Source organism: Mya arenaria, chromosome 13 (genome assembly GCF_026914265.1).
Source record: "Mya arenaria isolate MELC-2E11 chromosome 13, ASM2691426v1".
In the NCBI taxonomy this organism is placed as follows: Eukaryota; Metazoa; Mollusca; class Bivalvia; order Myida; family Myidae; genus Mya; species Mya arenaria.
In genome coordinates, this window is record NC_069134.1 from 25,948,106 (window position 1) to 25,972,655 (window position 24,550).

The 24,550-nt window shown below is 36.0% G+C and overlaps 1 protein-coding gene across 5 annotated transcripts in view; it reads right to left on the reverse strand.

The window, feature by feature from the left end:
- LOC128213551 (receptor-type tyrosine-protein phosphatase kappa-like) overlaps positions 1-24,550 on the reverse strand; it is a 46,820-nt gene that overhangs the window by 9,929 nt on the left and 12,341 nt on the right. Inside the window, exons 6-25 of one of the 5 annotated variants that reach the window (XM_052919376.1) lie at positions 24,166-24,300; positions 23,757-23,894; positions 23,230-23,367; positions 21,282-21,387; positions 20,809-20,936; positions 18,951-18,980; positions 17,864-18,045; positions 17,137-17,224; positions 16,777-16,853; positions 16,508-16,544; positions 16,085-16,182; positions 13,046-13,165; positions 12,365-12,513; positions 11,801-11,936; positions 11,354-11,503; positions 10,829-10,928; positions 10,070-10,143; positions 8,800-8,826; positions 7,119-7,253; positions 3,176-3,310 (exon numbers count right to left, since the gene is read on the reverse strand). In XM_052919376.1, coding sequence (XP_052775336.1) covers positions 3,176-3,310; positions 7,119-7,253; positions 8,800-8,826; positions 10,070-10,143; positions 10,829-10,928; positions 11,354-11,503; positions 11,801-11,936; positions 12,365-12,513; positions 13,046-13,165; positions 16,085-16,182; positions 16,508-16,544; positions 16,777-16,853; positions 17,137-17,224; positions 17,864-18,045; positions 18,951-18,980; positions 20,809-20,936; positions 21,282-21,387; positions 23,230-23,367; positions 23,757-23,894; positions 24,166-24,300 — 2,183 coding nt within the window. Of the gene's footprint in view, positions 1-3,175; positions 3,311-7,118; positions 7,254-8,799; positions 8,827-10,069; positions 10,144-10,828; positions 10,929-11,353; positions 11,504-11,800; positions 11,937-12,364; positions 12,514-13,045; positions 13,166-16,084; positions 16,183-16,507; positions 16,545-16,776; positions 16,854-17,136; positions 17,225-17,863; positions 18,046-18,950; positions 18,981-20,477; positions 20,505-20,808; positions 20,937-21,281; positions 21,388-23,229; positions 23,368-23,756; positions 23,895-24,165; positions 24,301-24,550 lie in introns of all 5 variants that reach the window. The other 4 variants (XM_052919377.1, XM_052919379.1, XM_052919378.1 and 1 more) reach the window with 4 other exon arrangements.

Sequence of the window (24,550 nt, forward strand, 5' to 3'; positions counted from 1 at the left end):
CCCGCATGGCCGTGTGAGTGAGGTGGTTTTGTCTTAGTGCCAAGATAGCGGAGATATTGACTTATATAGAGTCTCTGGGGTGCGGGGGGCATTTGGCCGGGGTTTTACCATCAGTTCGTCCCCGCAGGGCGGGGATTTTACCCGGGGTTTGCTGGACCGAAAGTCAAAGTCCCCGCTATTCCCCGGACCTGGGGGGGGGGGGGGGGGGGGGGGGAGCGTGAATACAATTGACTGGTGCATTAGATTAAGATCCATTTACAGAGGTTGTGTACAAATACACAGTGTCATAAGAGATTGATCAGAAATCTTTACCCCGAACTGTATATGCCTACAGAGTGACATGAACACTGATCAAAAGATCTTATCATAAAAAAGGCAAACAAACATCCAGAACTTTAAAACCTGTAACAAGTACCACCCCACCTGCAGTAACCTTGCATATAATCCAACCCGACACAGCAAAGGACAATTCTTATAAAATAATGTTTAATGTAAGAAAATTGCAACAGTCAAACAATTCAGACGATTTACACATCATCTTCTTGTCTTCAAGGGTATGGTTCAGAAAGAGATAATAAAATTATTACATACTTTCTGTTGAGATATGAGAGTGTTCTAAGTTATATATGTCTGCCTCTAACACAAGAAGTCGTGGGTTTGGTTTGATCCCCACCAGGGGTACTTTCTCATTGCCTCACAAAACAAACACAATACGTAATGTTTTCTACCAAGGGAGCAGATTTGAGAGATTAAATTCACAGAGCTGTCTTCACAATCTTACAAACTAAAACAAAACACTCGAACGTAAATGCCATAAATTCAAACATTTTAAATTTTTAGCAACAGATCATTTTAGATACTACTTTTACTAACACTTCTTATTGTTTTGCTACATTCAAAAAACAGTTTTGTTTGAAATAATACAAGAATATAACGTCAATTTATTATCTGTAAATCTATTCATCAGACTCCTTCCACATGGAACAACATTTAGTTCGTCAACTTGCGCCACAATGCCACTGGTCATAATGCACCAGTCAATTGTAACCACACACCCTACGTCCAGGGGTGGGGTTCAGGGAAAATAGAAAAAGTCTTATCAGATCTCCAATCTGATAAGACCTGCAGTTTTCAATGTTTTATTATGACAATGGACCTAAACTAGGCCTTTAACTAATTTATCGTTATCACTGGCATTCAGTTAATTTAATCTGGGACAGTTTGAAATTGAATAAAAACAGTCACTAGATTGAACAGTTTTAGAAGCACAGAAACAATGTTCTTAAACTTTTATATACTCTGGGGGGGGGGGGGGGGGGGGGGGGGTTCAAACAGGAATCCAAAAGTAACACCAGGGGAGATGTCCTATTGTCCAATAGCACACATTGTTCTGTCCAAAATGTAACACTAGCATTCAGGTGACTAAAATAAGGTAAAGATACAATATATAACACAAGTTTGTGTCAAAAATAAGATTTGTCAAATAAGAAACACAATGAATCACAAAATGAGCATACAAATATTGACTTTCATCTCAAGCATTCTCTCTTGGTGATGTCAAACTCTGCTTCTGTCCTATGTAACATTAGGGGAAAAGTCCTTTTGTCACATTAGCAAACATATTTCTGTCCCAATTATAACATAAGCATTCAGTTTACTTAATCAAATTCAGATTAAGTATTAAACAGTTAAGCTTGTATCAAAAGCATACAATGGATCACAAAAAACAAAACATAGATATGTGTTTTATAAAAAAAAGGTTTCTGTCCAATGTAACATTTGCAGTTATGTCCATTTGTCACGTTATCATCTATATTTCTGTCCATTTTATAACGTTTGCAATTCTTAATTCTGTCCAATAAATAACGATATCAAACACAAAAGCGGTATGAATTCAATATAAACTATGTACCTAATGAATGAATACTTACAAACGATAGTTTACAGACGACATTGTTAGGTTCGAATAATTGACTCTGGGAAAGTCATCAAATTTCAACGATTTTCTTGCTTTATTAAGCGCTTGTCTTAATGCTAGCGTGACATAATGTTAACGTTACATCGAAGGACAGAATGAGCCAAACTTGGATTAAGTTTTTATCAATGGTATTCACCACTATTTTTATCATTTCAATGTCAACTGTGAACCAGTCCAATATAAAAGTAATCGCTACCCGGATGTTAACCCTCAGTCGGTGTAAATTATTCACGAATAGAAAAGGTGCTATCGTCATGCTAAAATGGGACAGAATCGATTTTGCGTAACATTAACACATTTTTAGACCTAAAAAACTTTATGATCGGGAATGACCAATTTCTTGTTACATGCAATACTGTTTTTATCCGACACGTAGTCTTTGTTTTCAGTGATTTAATAAAGGTGTGTTTAGGCTTAAAACAGTTAGCAGTGGATCATGTCTGCTAATGTTACACAACAATTCGAGGACAGATTACCGTAACGTTATCACCATGCGCAATTACCGAAAATTTAAGTATATTACGAACGAAATGCAATCGTTTTAGATATATTATTGTTTTAATTAACATTTCTTGCAAACATTATTCAACAGACAAGAATAAAATACTTACCAGATGTTACTGAAAAGCATCCTCAAAAAAGTGGTATATTGGTACCGGGAAGATTTTCTGTCTTTTTTGTCCTAAATATTGGCATATTTTTACATTTTTTTACCTTATTTAACACAATATTTTCATTATTTTAATACAAATCACTTCTATTAGGTGTTCTTATTGGGTTGGGAAAGGCAATTGCTGTATATATGACGTTGACATGCAATAACAATAAATGAAAGCAAATGGGCCAAATAATTGCCTTTTTTGTGAAATCTGCCATATATACAATTACTGCTCTGGGGCCATTTTAGTTACCATTGTGCCTTAGATGTTTTGATACTATATTCTTGTTTGTAGTGAGATATATTTCAAAGAAGTAGTTTGGATGGAAATATAACTCTTATACTTATTTAGATGTACAAGTTAGAATTTGATTTCCATTTCTGACATTTGCAACAGCATTAAAGTAATTTTCATGATATTATGATATTTTGTTGTTCAGCCAGTATTCGTTATGCCATAATACTACTTTATCAGACATAGAAATAAAGTAAATGTGTTCAGAAAAGTAAAGCTTGAATGAATATGTGACAAATTATACCTTGGTCCTATGTGTGAGTTTGAATGTCCGCACAGTGATATTGGCATCAGCCTCGGATGAAAACAGCAGCTCAATACTGAGAGGGCCGTATTCCACTGTGTAGCCATATTCCTCAGGCCAGTACAAGGCACACGACTGAAATGAGAAAGGCAAAGTCTCTTTAATTGGTGAATAAGTTCACTTAAACTACATGTTAATGATCACATGATTTGCATGTTAAGCATGACCATTCTGAGAGGTTCAAATTCCACCTTGAGGACAAACAATTCCCTGGACCAGTACAAGGCATACAACGATGTTTGAAACTCCTACATTGGTGCATGGGTCAACCTAAGCCTTCATGAATGTTAGGGAACTTATGACCACATGATTTGCATTTCAAGCGTGCCAATTCTGCAAAAGCCACTGTTGGAACATATTCCTTATTTCTACACATAAATGGGGAACTAACTACTAAGGGATGGGCTCTTAGCAAAATGTATACCATAGTAAATATAAGTTGGAACTAAGTTGCCCTTTGTAAATATCATATATGATTCTTCATGCAACTTGTGCCTTGGAGTAGCATTATTAGGTTTCCTAATAATCAATTAAAACATTGTAAAACAAATTCCTCCGCTAGAACAAAAGACTTTCTCCAAAACCCGACAACAGTAATGCTAGAATAAAAAAAAAGCAATACTAAGCAACTTCTTTTGTAATACAAGTACTGTAATTCAAAAAAACTTTATTTTGAAACTAAAGAAACATGTACCTTTCTACATTTTATGATAAGTTCTGAGAAAATAACATGAGTCATTGGAAAATTACATGAATAAATCCAATACCCTTGCAGGCTAACTATGAAACACTACTCACCAGTTTTCACTAGTTTACCAAGTACATAATTAAGGAAGTCGGTAAACTATGATATTAGAGGGAATGCTCCAAGCAATAAACTAGCGATCATAAAGTTATTTCATAAGGCAGATTCTTCAATCACTACTTGAATAAGATACAATTATGTGACACATGGACAGTACACATTTCCTTCCAGAAACAGAATTGTTTAACAGAATAATTTGACAAATATGAGGATCACTTAATGTTTTCAAACAAGAAAGCATACTAAGTGATAGACTACAAAATCTGTCATTTCTTACTTGTTAATTAAAACATCCTGCTTATTAAATGTTGAAAAAAAAGCAATCTTAAAATTTTATTTCATTAAGGCTGTGGGAATCACATGTTTTGAAACCATGAGTACCAAGCTAAAAGCATGAGTACCAAGCTAAAAGCATGAGTACCAAGCTAAAAGCATGAGTACCAAGCTAAAACCATGAGTACCAAGCTAAAAGCATGAGTACCAAGCTAAAACCATGAGTACCAAGCTAAAAGCATGAGTACCAAGCTAAAACCATGAGTACCAAGCTAAAAGCATGAGTACCAAGCTAAAACCATGAGTACCAAGCTAAAAGCATGAGTACCAAGCTAAAAGCATGAGTACCAAGCTAAAACCATGAGTACCAAGCTAAAAGCATGAGTACCAAGCTAAAACCATGAGTACCAAGCTAAAAGCATGAGTACCAAGCTAAAAGCATGAGTACCATGCTAAAACCATGAGTACCAAGCTAAAACCATGAGTACCAAGCTAAAACCATGAGTACCAAGCTAAAAGCATGAGTACCAAGCTAAAAGCATGAGTACCAAGCTAAAAGCATGAGTACCAAGCTAAAAGCATGAGTACCAAGCTAAAAGCATGAGTACCAAGCTAAAACCATGAGTACCAAGCTAAAACCATGAGTACCAAGCTAAAATCATTGATTGTACCATGTTTGAGGGCGTTTCCTTTGTTTTCTGCATCAACTACCATATTGCAACATACAAGTAGGTAGTGCTCACCCATTCAATACAAGGATACGGATAAATTACAATGCTATCCACTTATATTTCATGCCAGTTATTGAACGTTATCCTCGACAACATGGTACAAAACAGTTACTTTATCCACTTCCTTGGGATTTGGCTCATGTATACTTTCAATTACTCTGACTGTGGGTGTAAATCTATTACATACTATGAAGTTAGTTTTAGAAATATCATGACAATGGTTGCAACCGTTGCATGATACCGATAGGTCGGTAACATTAATATAATAAACAGTCAAAACTTTACTTAGAAAATCTGGTTAATTGACCAATTAAATACTTTTAGGGCGTAACTTTGTGATAAACAATGATTTGAAAGGCTAGAAGGGTGCAAGAGGGCGGGAAAAAAATACAAAAGGGCGGGTAAAAAGGGCCAATGGTGTGGGGTAAAAAAAAGGCAGGGTGGGCCGCCATTCCATTAGGCATAAGCTTAAACACTACTCCTAGGTACAAATTACACGCCTAGATACAAATACAGTCCTAAGTACAAACAAGAAACTCCGCAATGCAACGAAACCAGGTTTTTAATGATTGACAGAAGAACTTCAGCCTGTGTCTGTTTTTCTTTTTTTAGCAACAGTGACCTTGAACCTAGGGACCCCAAATGCAATCCATTGAAAGGTATCCATAAACTCTTCCTTTATACCAGGATATGTCAACTCTAGCTTAAGTTATTCAGTTTCAACCATTTTTCTATTTTTAGTAACAGTGACCTTGTCCTTGAATCTAGGGACCCCAAACGCAATCCCATGAAAGGTATCCATAAACTCTTCCTGTACACTAAGTTAAGTCAAGATATGTCATCCAGACCTAAAGTTATTTGGTTTCAACCGTTTTTCTATTTTTAGTAACAGTGACTTTGACCTTGAACCTAGGGACCCCAAACGCAATCCCATGAAAGGTATCCATAAACTCTTCCTATAGACCAAGCTTTGTCAAGATATGTCATCCCTTACTAAAGTTATTCAGTTTCAACTGTTTTTCTATTCTTAGTAACAGTGACCTTGACCTTGACCCTAGGGACCCCAAACGCAATCCCATGAAAGGTATCCATAAACTCTTCCTATTGACCAAGTTTGGTCAAGATATGTCAACCCTAACTAAAGTTATTCAGTTTCAAACGTTTTTCTATTTTTAGTAACAGTGATCTTGACCTTGACCCTAGGGACCCTAAACACAATCCCATGAAAGGTATCCATAAACTCTTCCTATTGACCAAGTTTAGTCAAGATATGTCATCCCTAACTAAAGTTATTCAGTTTCAACCATTTTTCTATTTTTCTATTTTTAGTAACAGTGACCTTGACCTTGACCCTTGGGACCCCAAACGCAATCCCATGAAAGGTCTCCATAAACTCTTCCTATAGACCAAGTTTAGTCAAGATATGTCATCCCTAACTAAAGTTATTCAGTTTCAACCGTTTTCTATTTTTAGTAACAGTGACCTTGACCTTGACCCTAGGGACCCCAAACGCAATCCCATGAAAGGTCTCCATAACCTCTTCCTATAGACCAAGTTTGGTCAAGATATGTCAACCCTTACTAAAGTTTCAAAGGTGAGTTTGACGCCGCCCATCCGCCCACCCGCCCGAACAACGATGTTCGCCATTCTAATAACCAGGTTTCACTATGTGAAAACCTGGTTAAATATGCTCCTAGAAACAAAATACCGGTACACTCCTTAGTACAAAATACGCTCCTAAATACAAAATACATTCTTAGGTACAAAATACACTCCTAGGTACAAAATACATTCCTATGCACAAAATAGTGCAAAATATGAATGCTCCTAGGTAAAAAGTACACTCCTGGATACAAAATATATGGTCCTTAATACAAATTACATTCCTAGAAAATTCTTAGATACAATATAAGTTGCTAGATACAAAATATGCTTCATGATTCTGGATGAAACAGCCTTCAACAATGGGATTTTAGCCTTGAGCATTCATAAATTATCTATCTATGCCACCCTTGGTTATCCTGTTACTTTTTACATTCTTACCTGGTCAAAAAAATAAATAAGACAAACTTACCCGGTCATTTCTATCAAACTCATTCAGCATGACAACAGTGTCGGAATGGTAGTCGTAAAGCAGACGCCAGAAGTCGGCCACCGTGTTCGGCAGAGGCATCTGGGTCACAATGTACGCATCTCGTTGCGTGTAACTCTGTGAAATAAACATGTTCCAATTATAAATATTAGCATTTAAGCAATACCTGTATTATAATTTTGACAGAAGTACAACATTCAAAAGAAGGCGGCTCTAATGTTTAAATAAAGAATCATTCAATGCCAGAAATAATTTCAAGACAACCATTTAGAAAAGGGAATATTAGCTTGCAAAGAAGAATATGGACTTATTTATGATAGGACAGCTTTGACATAAAATACAATGTATTGTTATTGTTTACTTTTGAACTACGAATGGCTCAAGCTTTAAAACCAGTCTGCAGGACTTATTTATGATAGGACAGTTTTGACATAAAATACCATGTATTGTTATTGTTTACTTTTGAACCACGAATGGCTCAAGCTTTAAAACCAGTCTGCAGGACTTATTTATGATAGGACAGTTTTGACATAAAATACAATGTATTGTTATTGTTTACTTTTGAACTACGAATGGCTCAAGCTTTAAAACCAGTCTGCAGGACTTATTTATGATAGGACAGCTTTGACATAAAATACCATGTATTGTTATTGTTTACTTTTGAACTACGAATGGCTCAAGCTTTAAAACCAGTCTGCAGGACTTATTTATGATAGGACAGCTTTGACATAAAATACAATGTATTGTTATTGTTTACTTTTGAACTACGAATGGCTCAAGCTTTAAAACCAGTCTGCAGGACTTATTTATGATAGGACAGCTTTGACATAAAATACAATGTATTGTTATTGTTTACTTTTGAACTACGAATGGCTCAAGCTTTAAAACCAGTCTGCAGGACTTATTTATGATAGGACAGCTTTGACATAAAATACAATGTATTGTTATTGTTTACTTTTGAACTACGAATGGCTCAAGCTTTAAAACCAGTCTGCAGTAATAAAAGTTCACAAGGGAAACACATGTTGAAAAGTGATATCTAATTCCAGGTAAAAATATCATTACAAAGCAAGAATGTGATTTCATTCAGAACTCCAAAGCTGATAGACAAAGAATTTTGTTAGTAAGCAATTCTGTGTGGAAGTATGCATTCAATTAGGCCTCCACAATTGTTAAATTAGGCTTTTTTCAGTTACCACAACCAATTTCACTTTCTTATTCATCCTAAATAATGACTTTCCATAAAATCTTGAAGAATGTCACTTTCCTTCATCAAAGGCTAGGCTTCTCGAAAACTTTCTCCCTTCAAAAAATATTAACCAACAGATCGAAAGCACCACTAGGGAATTAAAAACCAAATATGTATCTCTAAGCATACATGTACCAAGACAGGAAGATTAGATCATTTGTACCATGGTTTGTAAATCTTGGTTTCGCAAACTAATATCAGTAAAAAACAAACGAGTCAGTTTTTGTACCTGTTTCATAAGTTTAACTGCTTTAAAAAGACTCCTTTCTGATTTTCCATGCTGTTATAAAGCTGAAAATCTACAAGCCCATCTCTAAGCCAATAATTTTAAAACTTGTCCATCTTTTCAACAACAAAAAATGTAGAAAAAGGGAATAAAAGCATTTATGATAGAAAGCTGTTTCATTCTTATACCTTTTCCATCCCATTAGTGGGCGAGTACTGGAAATGTATCACAAACACACAAGTTATTTTAAATTTGGTTTAATCCTAACCAAAGACAAATATAATTTTTAAGTTAGGGAAATGTTTGCATTGTTTCATTTCAAATCAGAGATATCAATTTATATAATACTTATCGGAAAATTAAACCAAAAAATGTTCTGAACCTACAAAATGATATCTGAACATAAATAAATATGTTTATCATTATGATCAACAGTTGTTTGTAGATGCAGATTTGTATTTGTCAAATATGCTCTGAATACAATACAATTTCAGCCTTTGTCTTAACCAACACCATTCTTAAAATAAATATTGTGAAAAGTCTATAAATGATTACATTATTTTATTGATTAAGGATTTTTATTTTATGTATTTCTATAATTTTACAGAAATTACTCCCATCAGAAGTCGCCAATGATTAAGGGGAAACAATTTACATAAAAATGTTTCAGAAACTATTCCATTTTTTAACAATTAACAAATAAAGGGAGAATAATACGGAAAAACAGAAATGTTACTCATATCGAGCAAAATATATTTTTTACCCTGTTCTAAGCACCATAAGGCTGAACACAAAAGACTTGCTTGGGCTATCTTACATCACATTAGCATCACACCGTTAGTTGCACACATAAGGTTTTAGTTTGAAATCAAAAGTGAATGTGCCCAAGTTTGGTTATCATTTTGACATGGCCCTAACCAATATTTTCCTGTGACATTGTATTGTTGAAAGAATTGGCACAATTCAATATCTATTAGTATAATCATGTGACTGTGTCTATGTATATCAGCTGTACTACACCACAAAACAGGTCACCATATAAACAGACAGAACAAAAACTAAAGCAACGAAGCCATGCTTAAAAGATTGTATATCAATAAATGTTATGTATGATGGTTTATTCACTGTGAGGATTTTTGATTTCGAAAAAGATACATAAAACAAAGGTTAATTGACTTTGCAAAGTAAATTTTCCTTTCTGTGATATTGAAAATTGAAATTCTTGACCTGAGAACCCTGAGAGATCCCACCAGCTCAAGTGGTTCAACCTGGGACACCTTGGTGAAAAGCTCAAAAGTGAGTTAACGCCCACTTTGTGTTTATCAACTACATTTCTTTCATTAGCTCAAAGAGATTTCAACTACGCTGAGAATTGAGAAAATCAATATAAGAGCCAAAATCAATTATATGATCCATTGATTAACCTGTTAAGACTAGTTTAATCTTGTGATAACTCACATTAAGGAAGACTGCATTGATGAAGTCGTTACAACCATCCACTGGTGTGAACAAGTGAGGTCGATATCTGTTGGCTGTTCATAAAAACAAAATGGCATTTTAGTCATGATGAAAATTTCACAATACTAGTTACACTGGGCAAACACAGATTTTTATCAAATAATTACTGTAGAATGTCATGTTGCTAATGAAAAACACCAATACAAGGTTTAATTCAATATTATGGACAAATTTCATGTAGCTTTCTTTAGTAAATAATCGAAGTTGCTGAAGACATGCACAAACAACAGTTTCAAAACTAAAACAAGAGCGTCACAGAGTGAACGCCAATGCTCATTTAATTCAAACAAGGACAATAATTCAACGATCAATAAATGCCAGAGTTATTGACTTTGCTAAACATGTGTATATGGTGTCTGGCTTCAAGAGCACCAAAATTCATATGAATGTTGTTGTTGTTGTTGTTGAGTTTATAAAGGTCTGCCCACGCCCTATAGTGGCTGCATTATGGCTTGAATCCGTCACATCCCAAAGTGTGACTGATTCATATGAATCCCTGGGCTGTTTTAAGTTATAGCCAAGGTTAAAGTTAATGCACAAAGACAAAGACATTGCTGCCAACAGCAACAGCATCAAGGCTATGACAATTCCTCAATTCCTCAATTTTTTTTCTTCAAAAAACAAATGAGCCAATTAAAGATATTTATACATTGATCACCATTCCAGTTTTCTTAACAAATTGTAAAATTATATAATTACCTGGAAGAATATTGCGGAACCTGCTCTTGGTAGCATTGTGGGAGTCAGTGGCTGCTCCACACTCATCCCTCTCTACCTGGGGGGTCAAGTTCTGCAGTGTCTGGAAATTACAGGGACAAACATGATATCAATATATGCTATACAGATATCCCTCCTAAGGGTATGTGAAGGATCCTTTTCTTGGAAGCATTAGAGTCAATAAAAAAATCTTATCTAATACAAATAGTATTGATAAATAATGATTAAACACTATCTCAATAACCTTCATGCTTTTGTTTTATTTCCATATCTCCATATTCCTATTTGAAAGACCTTTTAAAAAGATTTACATAATGACATGAATTGTAACTTAAGGGGAGCAACTTACCTAAACAAACCATTGCAATTATTCATGTTTTTGGAAAATTTATATATAAAGGGAGAATAATATATCAGAAAAATTGGGGAAAAGCATTTTCACACATCCCAAATGCTGAGAATCAAAACTATGAAATACCAAAATCCCAAATCCCTAGCAGACTGTACCTCAAACTGCTCTTCCAACAACGTGCTGTTGGCCTCTGGTTTGAGCGTGCACATTTCCTCGTACACCTCTGGGAATGTAGAGTTTGCTATAGTCGTCTCCCCTGACATAAGCGCATCCAGAACAGCATCATACACAAAACTGTACTGTTGCTGTGAAAAAAAAAAAAATACAGGTCAATTTGAGATGTGATAGCTTTCACTATAATAAAGTGCAAGACTTTGCCAATGAAGAGTCATACTTTAACTATAGTTATATTTTCATGGTTGAAAGTGTTTTGTTCAAATCACGTACTAGATCTCTTATTCAAGAAAGATTGCAGGATCTGGAGAAAGCAATCAGCTGTTTTTACAATTTATTTGAAAACTTTTAAGAGTTCCTGTTATTTAACTTAATCACACATTAAATGCACAATTTATGTCGAGAAGAATCAGTGGTGTGTAGCCTACCCATGTTTGTATCATGTTGACCCTGTTTGACCTCATGAGCTGAGCACATTGTAGAAGATCAACCACCCCCTCTGTCTTGGCCTGTTGTAAAAGGTAGTCTACAGCTATGTAGGTGCCACTTCGACCTATACCCGCACTGGAACATAAAATGTAGCAAATTAAATCAGTGACATGTAACCTAACCATGTTTCTATCGCCCCCACTGTCCTGGCCTGTTGAGTGTTGTAGTAGGTGGTCCACAGCTACGCCAAACCTATACCAACAACATGGATGTTTAATGGGTCAGGAGAAGCACTCAGCTCACAGAGCACAACATTCACCTTAGCCAGAGTGATTTGTACATATATGCAAAGTATCACCAGTAACATGTTTACTATGTTTCATGTGAACATCTTCTAAAGGCTATTGAGTTATGACAGGGGATTTTTAGACCCAGTTGGTCGGCAGACAGCAACACTAACACTTTAAAAATACCTTGACTTTTTTGATTGAAAAATAAACAACAAGCCCATGTACAACAGTAAAGCTAAAATCGTTCCCCCATAAGACAAACTGCCCCCTCACCTGCAGTGGACGAGTATAGGTGACATGCTATCAGAGTTGTACTGCTGTACTTTACGTCGGAAGTTAAGCAGGGTGGTTGGGTAAGTGGGTGCTCCGTGGTCGGTCCAGGACAGGAAGTGGAACTGCTTTATGATACGACTGATACGGGCCTGAAACATATTTAAAGGAAGCTCTAGGGTAAGTGAAAGGCGCCACATAATAATATACTACAAGTAATATCAATCACATTTTATTTAAATTTCAGTTATAAATGCAAATGCTTAATCATACATTGTATGTCAAAATACAGAATACAACATTAGATCAACTTTTCTGCAAATTAAAAAATCAAATCTTGGCTTTGAATTTAGTTTAACTAATTGTTGATTTATTGACCAATAGGGAATATTTTGTTCGTTGGTCGATCTGTGGGTTTGTATTACTTCCAGCTGGTTGAATTAAGTCTATATTGCTTGATATCGTAGGTTGATTGGGATGCATCTAGCAATGAGAATTGATACAATCCCACGGATCAACCAACTTTAGGTTTCTACACAAAAACATTCAAATCTGACATCAAACATCCTATTTCCTTAGCACAGATTTATGGAAGTTGATTTGCCAATGCACACTAGGCTGACAAGAAGCATAAGCATTATGATATTGCCACAGAAAGCTAGCTCTAGTGCCAGGGCCCCATACCACAGAGATGGTGAACGTCCTGATGATGTAGTCCGTGTACTCGGCTGTATCCAGGCTCTCAACAGTCACCTCCCCATACACCTGGCTACCCTCGCTGGGCCAATACTGCTCACACTTTTTCTGAAACAAAATATGAGACACATTCTACAAGAATTATAATTTTTCAACTTAACAGTAGTGATTCTTCTGCAGGGCTCACAGTTTCAAACAGGCAAACCATATTTGTATTGCCCACACTTGTTGCTCAAATGAACATTTAAAAGTATAATTATATTTCTCACACTTCATTTAAAATCTTGGATCACGCTTTGCAATACACATTCTATACTTGTTTTGCTCAGGATGTCAAATAATCATGTCTCTCACATTAGCTTTACCCATACTAGTGACTCAGGATCACACTTAGTGATATAATGTTTGTCCTCATCACACTTCCTCTTATGAAAAATTATACTTTGTCACATGTCACATTATACATTCAGTACTTTCTCTGAAAAAGTATCAACAAGTATGGTAAAGAAATTCATGGACTGCTCTCTATTTTTCCCTCTTTGAAAATCCAACATCCTATGCAATAGCATGTACTCCACATCTACAATACAGACATTTGTACGCCAAGGAACACACAACATATACCTGTACCATGTACTACTAACACCTTATTCTACATTCAAGATACCAAATACTCATGTTCTACTCTTTTTTTAATTTTTGCTATTCCACACACACAATTCAACAGGCAAGCTTTCTGTGCCACCAAAGAGCTATCATACACGCCAGTGCATAACCAGGTGTACCATGTGTGGACAACTTACAATTCTCTCAGCAACTGGCACACGATACTTGTAATTGCCATTATACTTTCTCTGCAAAACGGGTAACTTAAAAATCCTAAAATCTTTTACGCAACCTTTGGAAAATAAAGATCCAAAACAATATGAAAATATTGAATGTTGATCCCAAAATAAACACTGATTACCGGTAGGTTTTGAATGCATGTAGATTTATATTTCAAGTAAAGTATGAAATTCAGTTTTGTGACTAGATTAGTTAACATGACTATTGTGGTGACTTTCTCCTGGCTGCACATACCTTACAAGTTTTGACTAGATTAGTTAACAGGACTATTGTGGTGACTTTCTCCTGGCTGCACATACCTTACAAGTTTTGACTAGATTAGTTAACAGGACTATTGTGGTGCCTTTTTTCTGGCTGTACATACCTTACAAGTTTTGACTAGATTAGTTAACATGACTATTGTGGTGACTTTCTCCTGGCTGCACATACCTTACAAGTTTTGACTAGATTAGTTAACATGACTATTGTGGTGACTTTCTCCTGGCTGCACATACCTTACAAGTTTTGACTAGATTAGTTAACAGGACTATTGTGGTGCCTTTTTTCTGGCTGCACATACCTTACAAGTTTTGACTAGATTAGTTAACAGGACTATTGTGGTGACTTTCTCCTGGCTGCACATACCTTACAAGTTTTGACTAGATTAGTTAACATGACTATTGTGGTGACTTTCTCCTGGCTGTACATACCTTACAAGTTTTGACTAGATTAGTTAACATGACTATTGTGGTGACTTTCTCCTGGCTGCACATACCTTACAAGTTTCGACTAGATTAGTTAACAGGACTATTGTGGTGCCTTTTTTCTGGCTGTACATACCTTACAAGTTTTGACTAGATTAGTTAACATGACTATTGTGGTGACTTTCTCCTGGCTGCACATACCTTACAAGTTTCGACTAGATTAGTTAACAGGACTATTGTGGTGACTTTCTCCTGGCTGCACATACCTTACAAGTTTCGACTAGATTAGTTAACAGGACTATTGTGGTGACTTTCTCCTGGCTGCACATACCTTACAAGTTTTGACTAGATTAGTTAACATGACTATTGTGGTGCCTTTTTTCTGGCTGCACATACCTTACAAGTTTCGACTAGATTAGTTAACAGGACTATTGTGGTGACTTTCTCCTGGCTGCACATACCTTACAAGTTTTGACTAGATTAGTTAACAGGACTATTGTGGTGACTTTCTCCTGGCTGCACATACCTTACAAGTTTTGACTAGATTAGTTAACAGGACTATTGTGGTGACTTTCTCCTGGCTGCACATACCTTACAAGTTTTGACTAGATTAGTTAACAGGACTATTGTGGTGACTTTCTCCTGGCTGCACATACCTTACAAGTTTTGACTAGATTAGTTAACAGGACTATTGTGGTGCCTTTTTTCTGGCTGTACATACCTTACAAGTTTTGACTAGATTAGTTAACATGACTATTTTGGTGACTTTCTCCTGGCTGCACATACCTTACAAGTTTTGACTAGATTAGTTAACAGGACTATTTTGGTGACTTTCTCCTGGCTGCACATACCTTACAAGTTTTGACTAGATTAGTTAACAGGACTATTGTGGTGACTTTCTCCTGGCTGCACATACCTTACAAGTTTTGACTAGATTAGTTAACATGACTATTGTGGTGACTTTCTCCTGGCTGCACATACCTTACAAGTTTTGACTAGATTAGTTAACAGGACTATTGTGGTGACTTTTTTCTGGCTGTACATACCTTACAAGTTTTGACTAGATTAGTTAACATGACTATTGTGGTGACTTTCTCCTGGCTGCACATACCTTACAAGTTTCGACTAGATTAGTTAACAGGACTATTGTGGTGACTTTTTTCTGGCTGCACATACCTTACAAGTTTTGACTAGATTAGTTAACAGGACTATTGTGGTGACTTTCTCCTGGCTGCACATACCTTACAAGTTTCGACTAGATTAGTTAACATGAGTATTTTTATGACTTTATTCTCGATGCACATACCTTACAAGTTTCCACTTGATTAGTTAACATGAGTATTTTACGACTTTCTTCTCGATGCACATACCTTACAAGTTTCGACTAAATTAGTTAACATGACTATTTACCGACTTTCTTCTCGATGCACATACCTTACAAGTTTTGCCTAAATTAGTTAACATGACTATTTAATGACTTTCTCCTGGCTGCACATACCTTACAAGTTTCGACTAGATTAGTTAACATGACTATTTTGGTGACTTTCTCCTGCCAGACCATTCTCCAAAAGTCTGCAAGCATCGCTTTGTTTGGACCTGAAATAAGATATGTGATTAAGAATATATGTATACAGTTTTTAACACCTATTCAAAACAAACTGAAACATTCATAGGCAACAGTTGCTTTTAGAGTGCTTCACAAAGATTTCTTATTTCGACAATTTTTCACAAATGTTAAAAAATATTCCATTTATACAGTTATCTCTTCTGATGTTTTTGTGCTATTTTTTTACTGTGAAGAATTTTCCAGTATGAAGACACAGTATGCTTGAAGCATTGTGCCGGTAAAAGGAATTCACAGTTGTATCGCGAGCTTATCAATAACACTGACGTCTTTGCAGATAAAAAGCAAGAGTCTTACCTTGGGATGCTATGTAGGCCTTTTTACAGTTATAACCCTGGAAAGTAAGAAAAGACTCCAATTATAGATGGAAAACACCAATAAAGAACATTCTCCAACAAATGAATCATATTTACAGGTAATGTAACTGTTTCGTGTATTAGAATTCTATGTCTTGTATGTTATACACTAATTACATTTAACCAATACAAAATCATATATGTGCAAATAAGCTAAAATATGATGTGGAAAAAGTATAAAAAAAACACAAAGGCAAATTGTATTCTTACATCTATATAGTTGGCGTTCACATAGTCGGAATGTGGATCGTGGGGTAATTGATTGAGCACAACTCTTGAATGATCATCTGAAATATTACAATCATCCCGTAAATGAGTTAAATAAAAACATAATTACGTCAATAAAAAATAAATAAGCAAATACACAATTTAAAATTTTCATACATACAAGGATAATTGTAGAGTATAGCTATAATATACAAATGAGCAGTTTGTCTGAAAGATTCAGAATAAGAATCAAAAATGCTCATAGAGATTACATGCAATGATGTTGGCATAAAGACGTGTTTGGTCAATAAACTTACAAGCAATGATGTTGGAATAAAGACGTGTTTGGTCAATGAAACTTACATGCGATGATGTCAGCGTATCTGTTTTTCTGTTTGTTTTCAGGTTTTTTAGCAGTGTGACACAGAGCCAACAAGCTTGAAGGAAGATCCTGTAAGAGGACAAAGTGTGTGTGCAAGCTTATTTAAACTCGCACTCGGGCAAGGCCCATTCCGCAAGTGCTCCAATAAGATTATTAGTCATTTAAGGTTTTTGGAGCATAGTGCATAGACAGAATGAGACTCTGGCAGGAAAAAAGCAAAGTGCCTTGAAAAAAAACTGTATCCTTTAGTTTAAGAGCTATTAAAGCAGATTTTACCATGAAAAGGTCAAATACATTTGTAGGATGTTTGACAAGAAGTCAAACTTTTCACAGTGGACACATTTTTCATTCACAGTGAACACAATTTCCAATGACTCATTATATCATTATCAGCTCCTGAAATCTGATTATTTTGCCTGAATTCTTAGTTTTGTAGTCATTATTTTTAATATATGAAGGACAAAAACCTACCTACCTGATAATGCTTAACATAGAATCAATTCTGCACAGCCATAACAGTCATCGAAATTAGACTTTTGGATGAACAAGACCATATCCATAAACTTGTGCTTGCCATCAACTTTTTTTAAACAAGCCCTGCTACATAAAACTGAGAATTTTAGCAAGTCTGGAAAGCATTTCACTGTCGCAGGGCCTGCGAACTTATGCAAATTCGACCACAACAGTAAGCACAAAACCCAAACATACCCCATGCTCGCCTTTCACCACCTCATGCCCCGTCTCCCGAGCTTTTTTGATGAAGTCAGCCAGCTTGTCTACAGGTATGGGGTTGGTCAGTTTACGGTTGTTCACATTCACATATATTGGCTCCTTGCCGTCCCCGTACGTGTCCACACAATCCTCCTCCTCAGATGGCTCGTCCACCTCCACTGAACAGAATAAGTATAGAATGTCAGGAATTTAAATTTCTTTAAAAACAATTAATTTTTAGTGTGTGTAATTATGATTACATAAAAATAAAAATTCTAGAAATAATCTTAATCACATGGAAGTCACATTGCGATTTCTGATTTAAATTCCAACTTCACAGTTATTGTAAATTTAAGGTGAAATGTGATTTAAAATATCAATTTTTAGGATTTCAAACAATATATTGAAGACGAATATTTTTCTAAATTTACTTCAAAATAGCATGTTTCGGACCCTTTTTATTTTTCTTTGACCCTTTAATTTTTACTTTAAGTTAAAATTGTCAAACTGACTGAGTGACTCAATGTTGACATTGCATAACTGACATTAGCATACCACAGTTTTCTTATAAATACTTGATAAAAGTCAATATCGAAATTGTCAATGTCAACAAAAGGCATGCAAAAAAATACAGACACAACCACATTTCTTATTAAACTACATCCAATGTCAGGTAATACAGAAGGACTCCATTGAAAACTAATATAACATGAAGTCGTCTGCGAAACTGAGTCCTGTTGAGGTTTTTATGTTAACAAAAAAAATTAAACAAGAGAGAGGATCATAAAACAAACTTATAACAATATGTACAATCACAGAAACTTTTTTGAAAAAATGTTAGTAGCTTTGATTGCCTACTAATGAGGCACAAAACATAATAAAATCACAAACTCATTTTCGCTGACGACATCACAAATGTAGCGAAACAAAATGTTAGTCACAGTTACATGCGTACATCTAAAATACAAACTGCACAACTAAATGTATTAGTCATAATTATGCATGTATATTACAATGTGAATAGTTTTATAAAATAAACAAAAAAGTATATAATAAAAGTTAGGGTATGAAAATAATGATATACCATGATGAAAATGCTCGAAATCCATGAAACCTTAAAATGCAGTCAGAACAAAAAGAGTGTAGAGATCTAAATACAAAATCTACAAATGTGACAGAATGCTAAATAGACAAAATGAGCAGATGCCAACACTTCTGTGTTTGCCAACACTTTAGTCATTTGTGTTTGCCAACATTTGTGTGCTTGCCAACATTTGCGTGTTTGCCAACATTTGTGTGTCTGCCAACATTTGCGTGCTGCCCAACATTTGTGTGTCTGCCAACATTTGTGTGCTTGCCAACATTTGTGTGTCTGCCAACATTTGTGTGCTTGCCATCATTTGTGTGCTTGCCAACATTTGAAAACAGTTGTGTGCTTGCCAACATTTGCTAACATTTTGTGTGCTTGCCAACATTTGTGTGCTTGCCAACATTTGTGTGCTTGCCAACATTTGTGTGTCTGCCAACATTTGTGTGCTTGCCAACATTTGTGTGCTTGCCAACATTTGAAAACATTTGTGTGCTTGCCAGCATTTGAAAACAGTTGTGTGTCTGCCAACATTTGTGTGCTTGCCAACATTTGCTAACATTTTGTGTGCTTGCCAACATTTGTGTGCTTGCCAACATTTGCTAACATTTTGTGTGCTTGCCAACATTTGTGTGCTTGCCAACATTTGTGTCTGCCAACATTTGAAAACAGTTGTGTGCTTTCCAACATTTGTGTGCTTGCCAACATTTGTGTGCTTGCCAACATTTGTGTGTCTGCCAACATTTGAAAACAGTTGTGTGCTTGCCAACAATTGCATGTTTGACAACATTTGTGTTTGCAAACATCTGGGTGCTTGCCAACATTAATTTTGCATGTTTGACAACATTTGTGTCATTTGAATGTTTGCCAACACTTACATGTTTGCCAACATTCAGATCCTTTTCCTTAGGTGATTAAGGGGCATAATGAAGATATGATTGTGCCAGCCTGATGGAGCTTGCTACATCATGTATCGTCATGAGCAATATAGTTAAGGGGAAAATCTAAGATGTTTTACCAGATATAGCCAAAAATGTAATAACATAAGGGCATACTACATTGACAGTTTCTTCGTATAAAAACCACAACAGACAGCCATTGAGGAATACAATATAAAAGTGATGTTATAATAATCAATGTGAATACATTGTAAGCATGAAAGTCTATTATTCTGTTTAATATCTATACATTGACCCTTAAAACATATTAAAACTGTACATGGTCTGCCAGCATTCTTTCTATAAATTTGTTTATATATCATGATAATATTTCCCCTTTCATTTTATTTCTTTACTTATTTAGACATTCATTAATTTTCAGTCCAAAAAAGCCCACAGAAAAACTTACTTATTCTGCAAAAGTCAAGCAAAGCTTAACAGAATAACAACAATCAAAAAATGAGTCAAAGATACTGGTTAAAACTCATGTTTAATAGACACCAATGTGGACAGATGGACACAATTTAAACAAAGCCATACACATGACAATGACTCTTAATAAATAAACTGAAATCAGCCATCTTACCAGTAACACAAGTTGGTCTGGATAGAACTAGAATAGGGACATGCAGTTCTTTAATTTCTAACAATAATACAGGTACCTGTGTATCAAATTCTAAATTCTAAACAACATAAGGAAACTTAAAGTAGAACAAACATGATTGAAATCAAAACCTTCATCAAAAACAAACCATCATACTTATACCTTAATTCTAAAGCTCAAGAATTTGAAACCAAAATTTTTTATTATATACTATTTTATTAAACATATTTGAAGGAGCATACGTAATTACACTTTCTGAACATTCTAACTTCTATTTGCACCACTGTCATCTTGAGATCACAACAGTTCTTACCATCAGCGGATGATGATCGCAGCAGATGGTCCGTCTCACGTACACTTTCCATTGTTGCATCATGGCTTGGATTCTTCCGTTCCATCATGTGGCTATTCACAACCAATTTCTGACGAAATCTTCGCCTTCTGAAAAATACATCAAATAAATCAGTCATAACTACTAATCAACATATGATATATATTAGTATATGATTTATACAGAGTTCCCATGAAAATGAACATTTTCTTACTAAAGAAATATTTCAATTTTTTTTTTCGAAACTTATTTACAAGCTTTCACCGACTTTTTTGCTTGTTTCACATAAAAACATATGTTAGCCCACTCCTTAAAAGATCATGAAACTTTTATGATATGTGCCATTTAAGATGTTATACTCAAACAGTTAAAAGCTAGCACATTTTCTCCTTCATTACCTTTTTATAAAAACCAAAAACTAAGTCACTTGCCAAAAGATGTTCAATATAATTTACCTGTAAGTAATAAACAACAGTACGGCGATGACCAGCACAACGACCACTGCTATAACTCCACCAATGACCCCTCCCATGGCTGACCCTTTTTCCACCACCACAGCCGCTGTGAAAAGATACATTGTTTATACACATGTGTATCAAAAAAGCATTGATGATCACTGCTGTAACAACATAAAAGTAATATTGTTAACTGTATAATGTGTTTATTTTACAACAATGACGAAACAAGTTATCTCAACTAATAAAGCATGCTGGCAAAATGTTACGTGAGAAAGTCTTGATATAAACAATTTTGTTGGAGTAAACCCACATGTCTGGCTTGGTGACCTCTGACCAAAATCAACACCCTTGAATCCCTGGCCTCCCATCCCAGTTGATACAGTCACATGGTTCCCTTCCCTGGCAGTTAACTGCACCTATGCATGAGTCAAGCCCTACCTGCACAACACTCAAGTTCTATATAGCCGGCCTCACATTCCAAGAGACACAAGCCCAAGAACGTCTCACATGGTTACCCTTCCAGGCAGTTCCCTACCCCCATACTTGAGTTTATGATCAAGCCCTACCTGCGAGACACTTAAGTTTCATATAGCTGGCCTCACATCCCTGTAGACACAAGCCTGTGTATGCAGGGCTCATTCTACCAGGCAACTTGGGCAATTAAGTTGCCCTGTCCGCGGCGACATCGCTATTTTCTTAGATCAAAACCAAGTCAATTTTGCCAACTTTTTCAGGGATAAAAAAAACCGATATCACTCTCAAATACTACCAACATCGATCAGAATCACCGCCTGTCAAAACAGAGCCACTCCGCCTCCCACCTGTCAGTGCGATTGACAAACAGCCGATCGTGTAAAACCTAGTAAATTTTCTCCATTGACTTCGGCCAATGAGAACGATTGTTTTATTCAATCGAGGCATGGTTTGCACCATTGAATTTGTGCACATACGCTACATCATAGATGTAAAAAAATTGTAACTTGTAAGGGATTTATATTTACACTTGATGATATCTATCAATAATTTTGGGATATACAGGTGGAATAAAAACTTATCAAGGTTTGTTCACTTTTGTTACTACAGTATTTGATAGTGAGGTATGTCATCTGCTACAAGCAAGCTGCTAGGGATGTAAACACCAGCACGTGGTAATGTTTACAACAGAGAGTTCATAACCCCCAGAACACCAATTAGCCACTCCCCCGGCAAATTCAAATTTTCGATCTGACAGTTGGATTTTTTTCTCAAAGTCATGTTTCTAGTAATGTTTCAAAAACAAATTAAGGATTTTTTATTTGTTTAACCTTCATTCTACATGCCTGCAAAGTTTCATGTCTCAACTTTTTGTAAGCATTGCATAAATTTGGAAAAAGTGTCCCTGATGTGAAACATGCATAAAATTATACAAAAGCTTACCCCAGATCCACCTGGAGGTTTATATAGTCCTGTTGCCCCTTTAAGACTGCCTTCCACCTGGCCAAGCACTAGTTCCCCAAGAAGGAGTTTCAGTGATGATATATTGACTAGTTGTTTTTTTACAATTGATGTCATGTTGTTTGATATATGCTAGTTCTGTTTGTATTAGCTTATTTGGTTTATTTATGCAGTATTTAAATTCTGATATATTTATGTGTGTATGATAGGTTTGCATGAAATAAAAAGTGTTTTTTTTAAAGGTAAATACAACAAATTAATACCAAATAAAAACAACCAGTATGACCATTTTAAAACAAGAACAACACCTATTTGAATGCATAGGAAAGTTGTCCAGGACACACCCGAACCCACCATTTGATATTTAAAATCACAAAATTATCTGACTCCCATCTCACTTATCCTCCCCCAATTTCACTTCTCCCTGTAGGATGAGCCCTGGTATGTCTAACATGGTTCCCCTACCAGGCAAATCCCCTCCCCTATGCATGAGTTTATGATCAAGCCCTACCTGCGAGACACTCAGGTTCCATATAGCCAGCCTCACATCCCTGAAGACACAAGCCCGTGTACGTCTCACATGGTTCCCCACCGAGACAGTTCCCACACACACCCGTACAGTTGGCACCAAACATCCCGTCAGGACACTCTGAAAGAAAGGAAAACCAGTTAATGAACATAAACCACCCAGCTCACCATCAGCCTGCTCTTATACCCGTCAGCCTGCCCTATGACAACCCTGTTCAAACACGAGTGAAGTAGAGCGTGTGCCAGAGAAAGTATTTTTTCCAGTCAAACAAGGGGCATTACTCGACAATTAATTAAGCAACAAATATGTGTCTCCTTTACAAGTTTGAGTGTTACTGGCAACATGCGTATCAAGTTGTATTGACACTGATTGAAATTGGGGCACGCTCTCATAGTTGTGTGACACCAGATGCAGATGGCCACAGTTCTGACAATGAGTGTGCTATGCTAAACTATATTTGATAAAACACCCATTCAATCCATTTGAAAATTCTGCCTGAACCCTCGTACCCCTATTGCAGCTCACGCCCATATACCCTGGTGCACAACCCAGCTCACACTGGCCCGAGGCAGGGTCACATGGTCCTCGATTGTGACAGTAAGGGCACTGCTCTCGACACTCGTTACCATAGAAGCCATTTGCACAGCCTAAAAATACAAACAGGGTCGAAGGAATGAGAAAAACTGTTTATATAACCATCTTTTCAAATCATGAGAAAGGGGTTCACCATTTACGCATGGACCAAGAACATATAGGAACAAGCAAAATGCAAAGATAGACCTAATCATGGACCTTTGTGTCATCTTCATTAAGAAGCTTCACCTCTATAATAGCACATCCAATTCTTTAATCTTGAGTCAACCCAAAGTACATAAGTAATGTTAGTTAAATATATTTTAAGTATACATGATTACTTACGTTGTTTGCACAGTGGTCCCTCGTATCCTGCCATACAACCCCCAAAACACTGACCAGTCCTTGGATCACACTGACCAAGCTCACACTGACCACACGTGTCCTTACAGTTGGCTCCAAAGGTTCCCGGACCACATGCTGTGTAAGTTAGGTGAAGTTTGATCAAATATTTACTGCTCGAGAAACATCTTACTCTTCAAGCCATAACAAACAGATTCTATGTTAGGCGTCAGGTTCCAATTTAAAAACCTCACAGGAAAACGAAGTGCCTCTTTAAAATCAAATATCTTTTAGAGTCTTTACTTTTCACAGAAAACCCTGTCTGGACTCATTCAGACATTCTATGACCATAAGCTTTAAAAAGCTGATAAATTTCGGCTCAATTCCA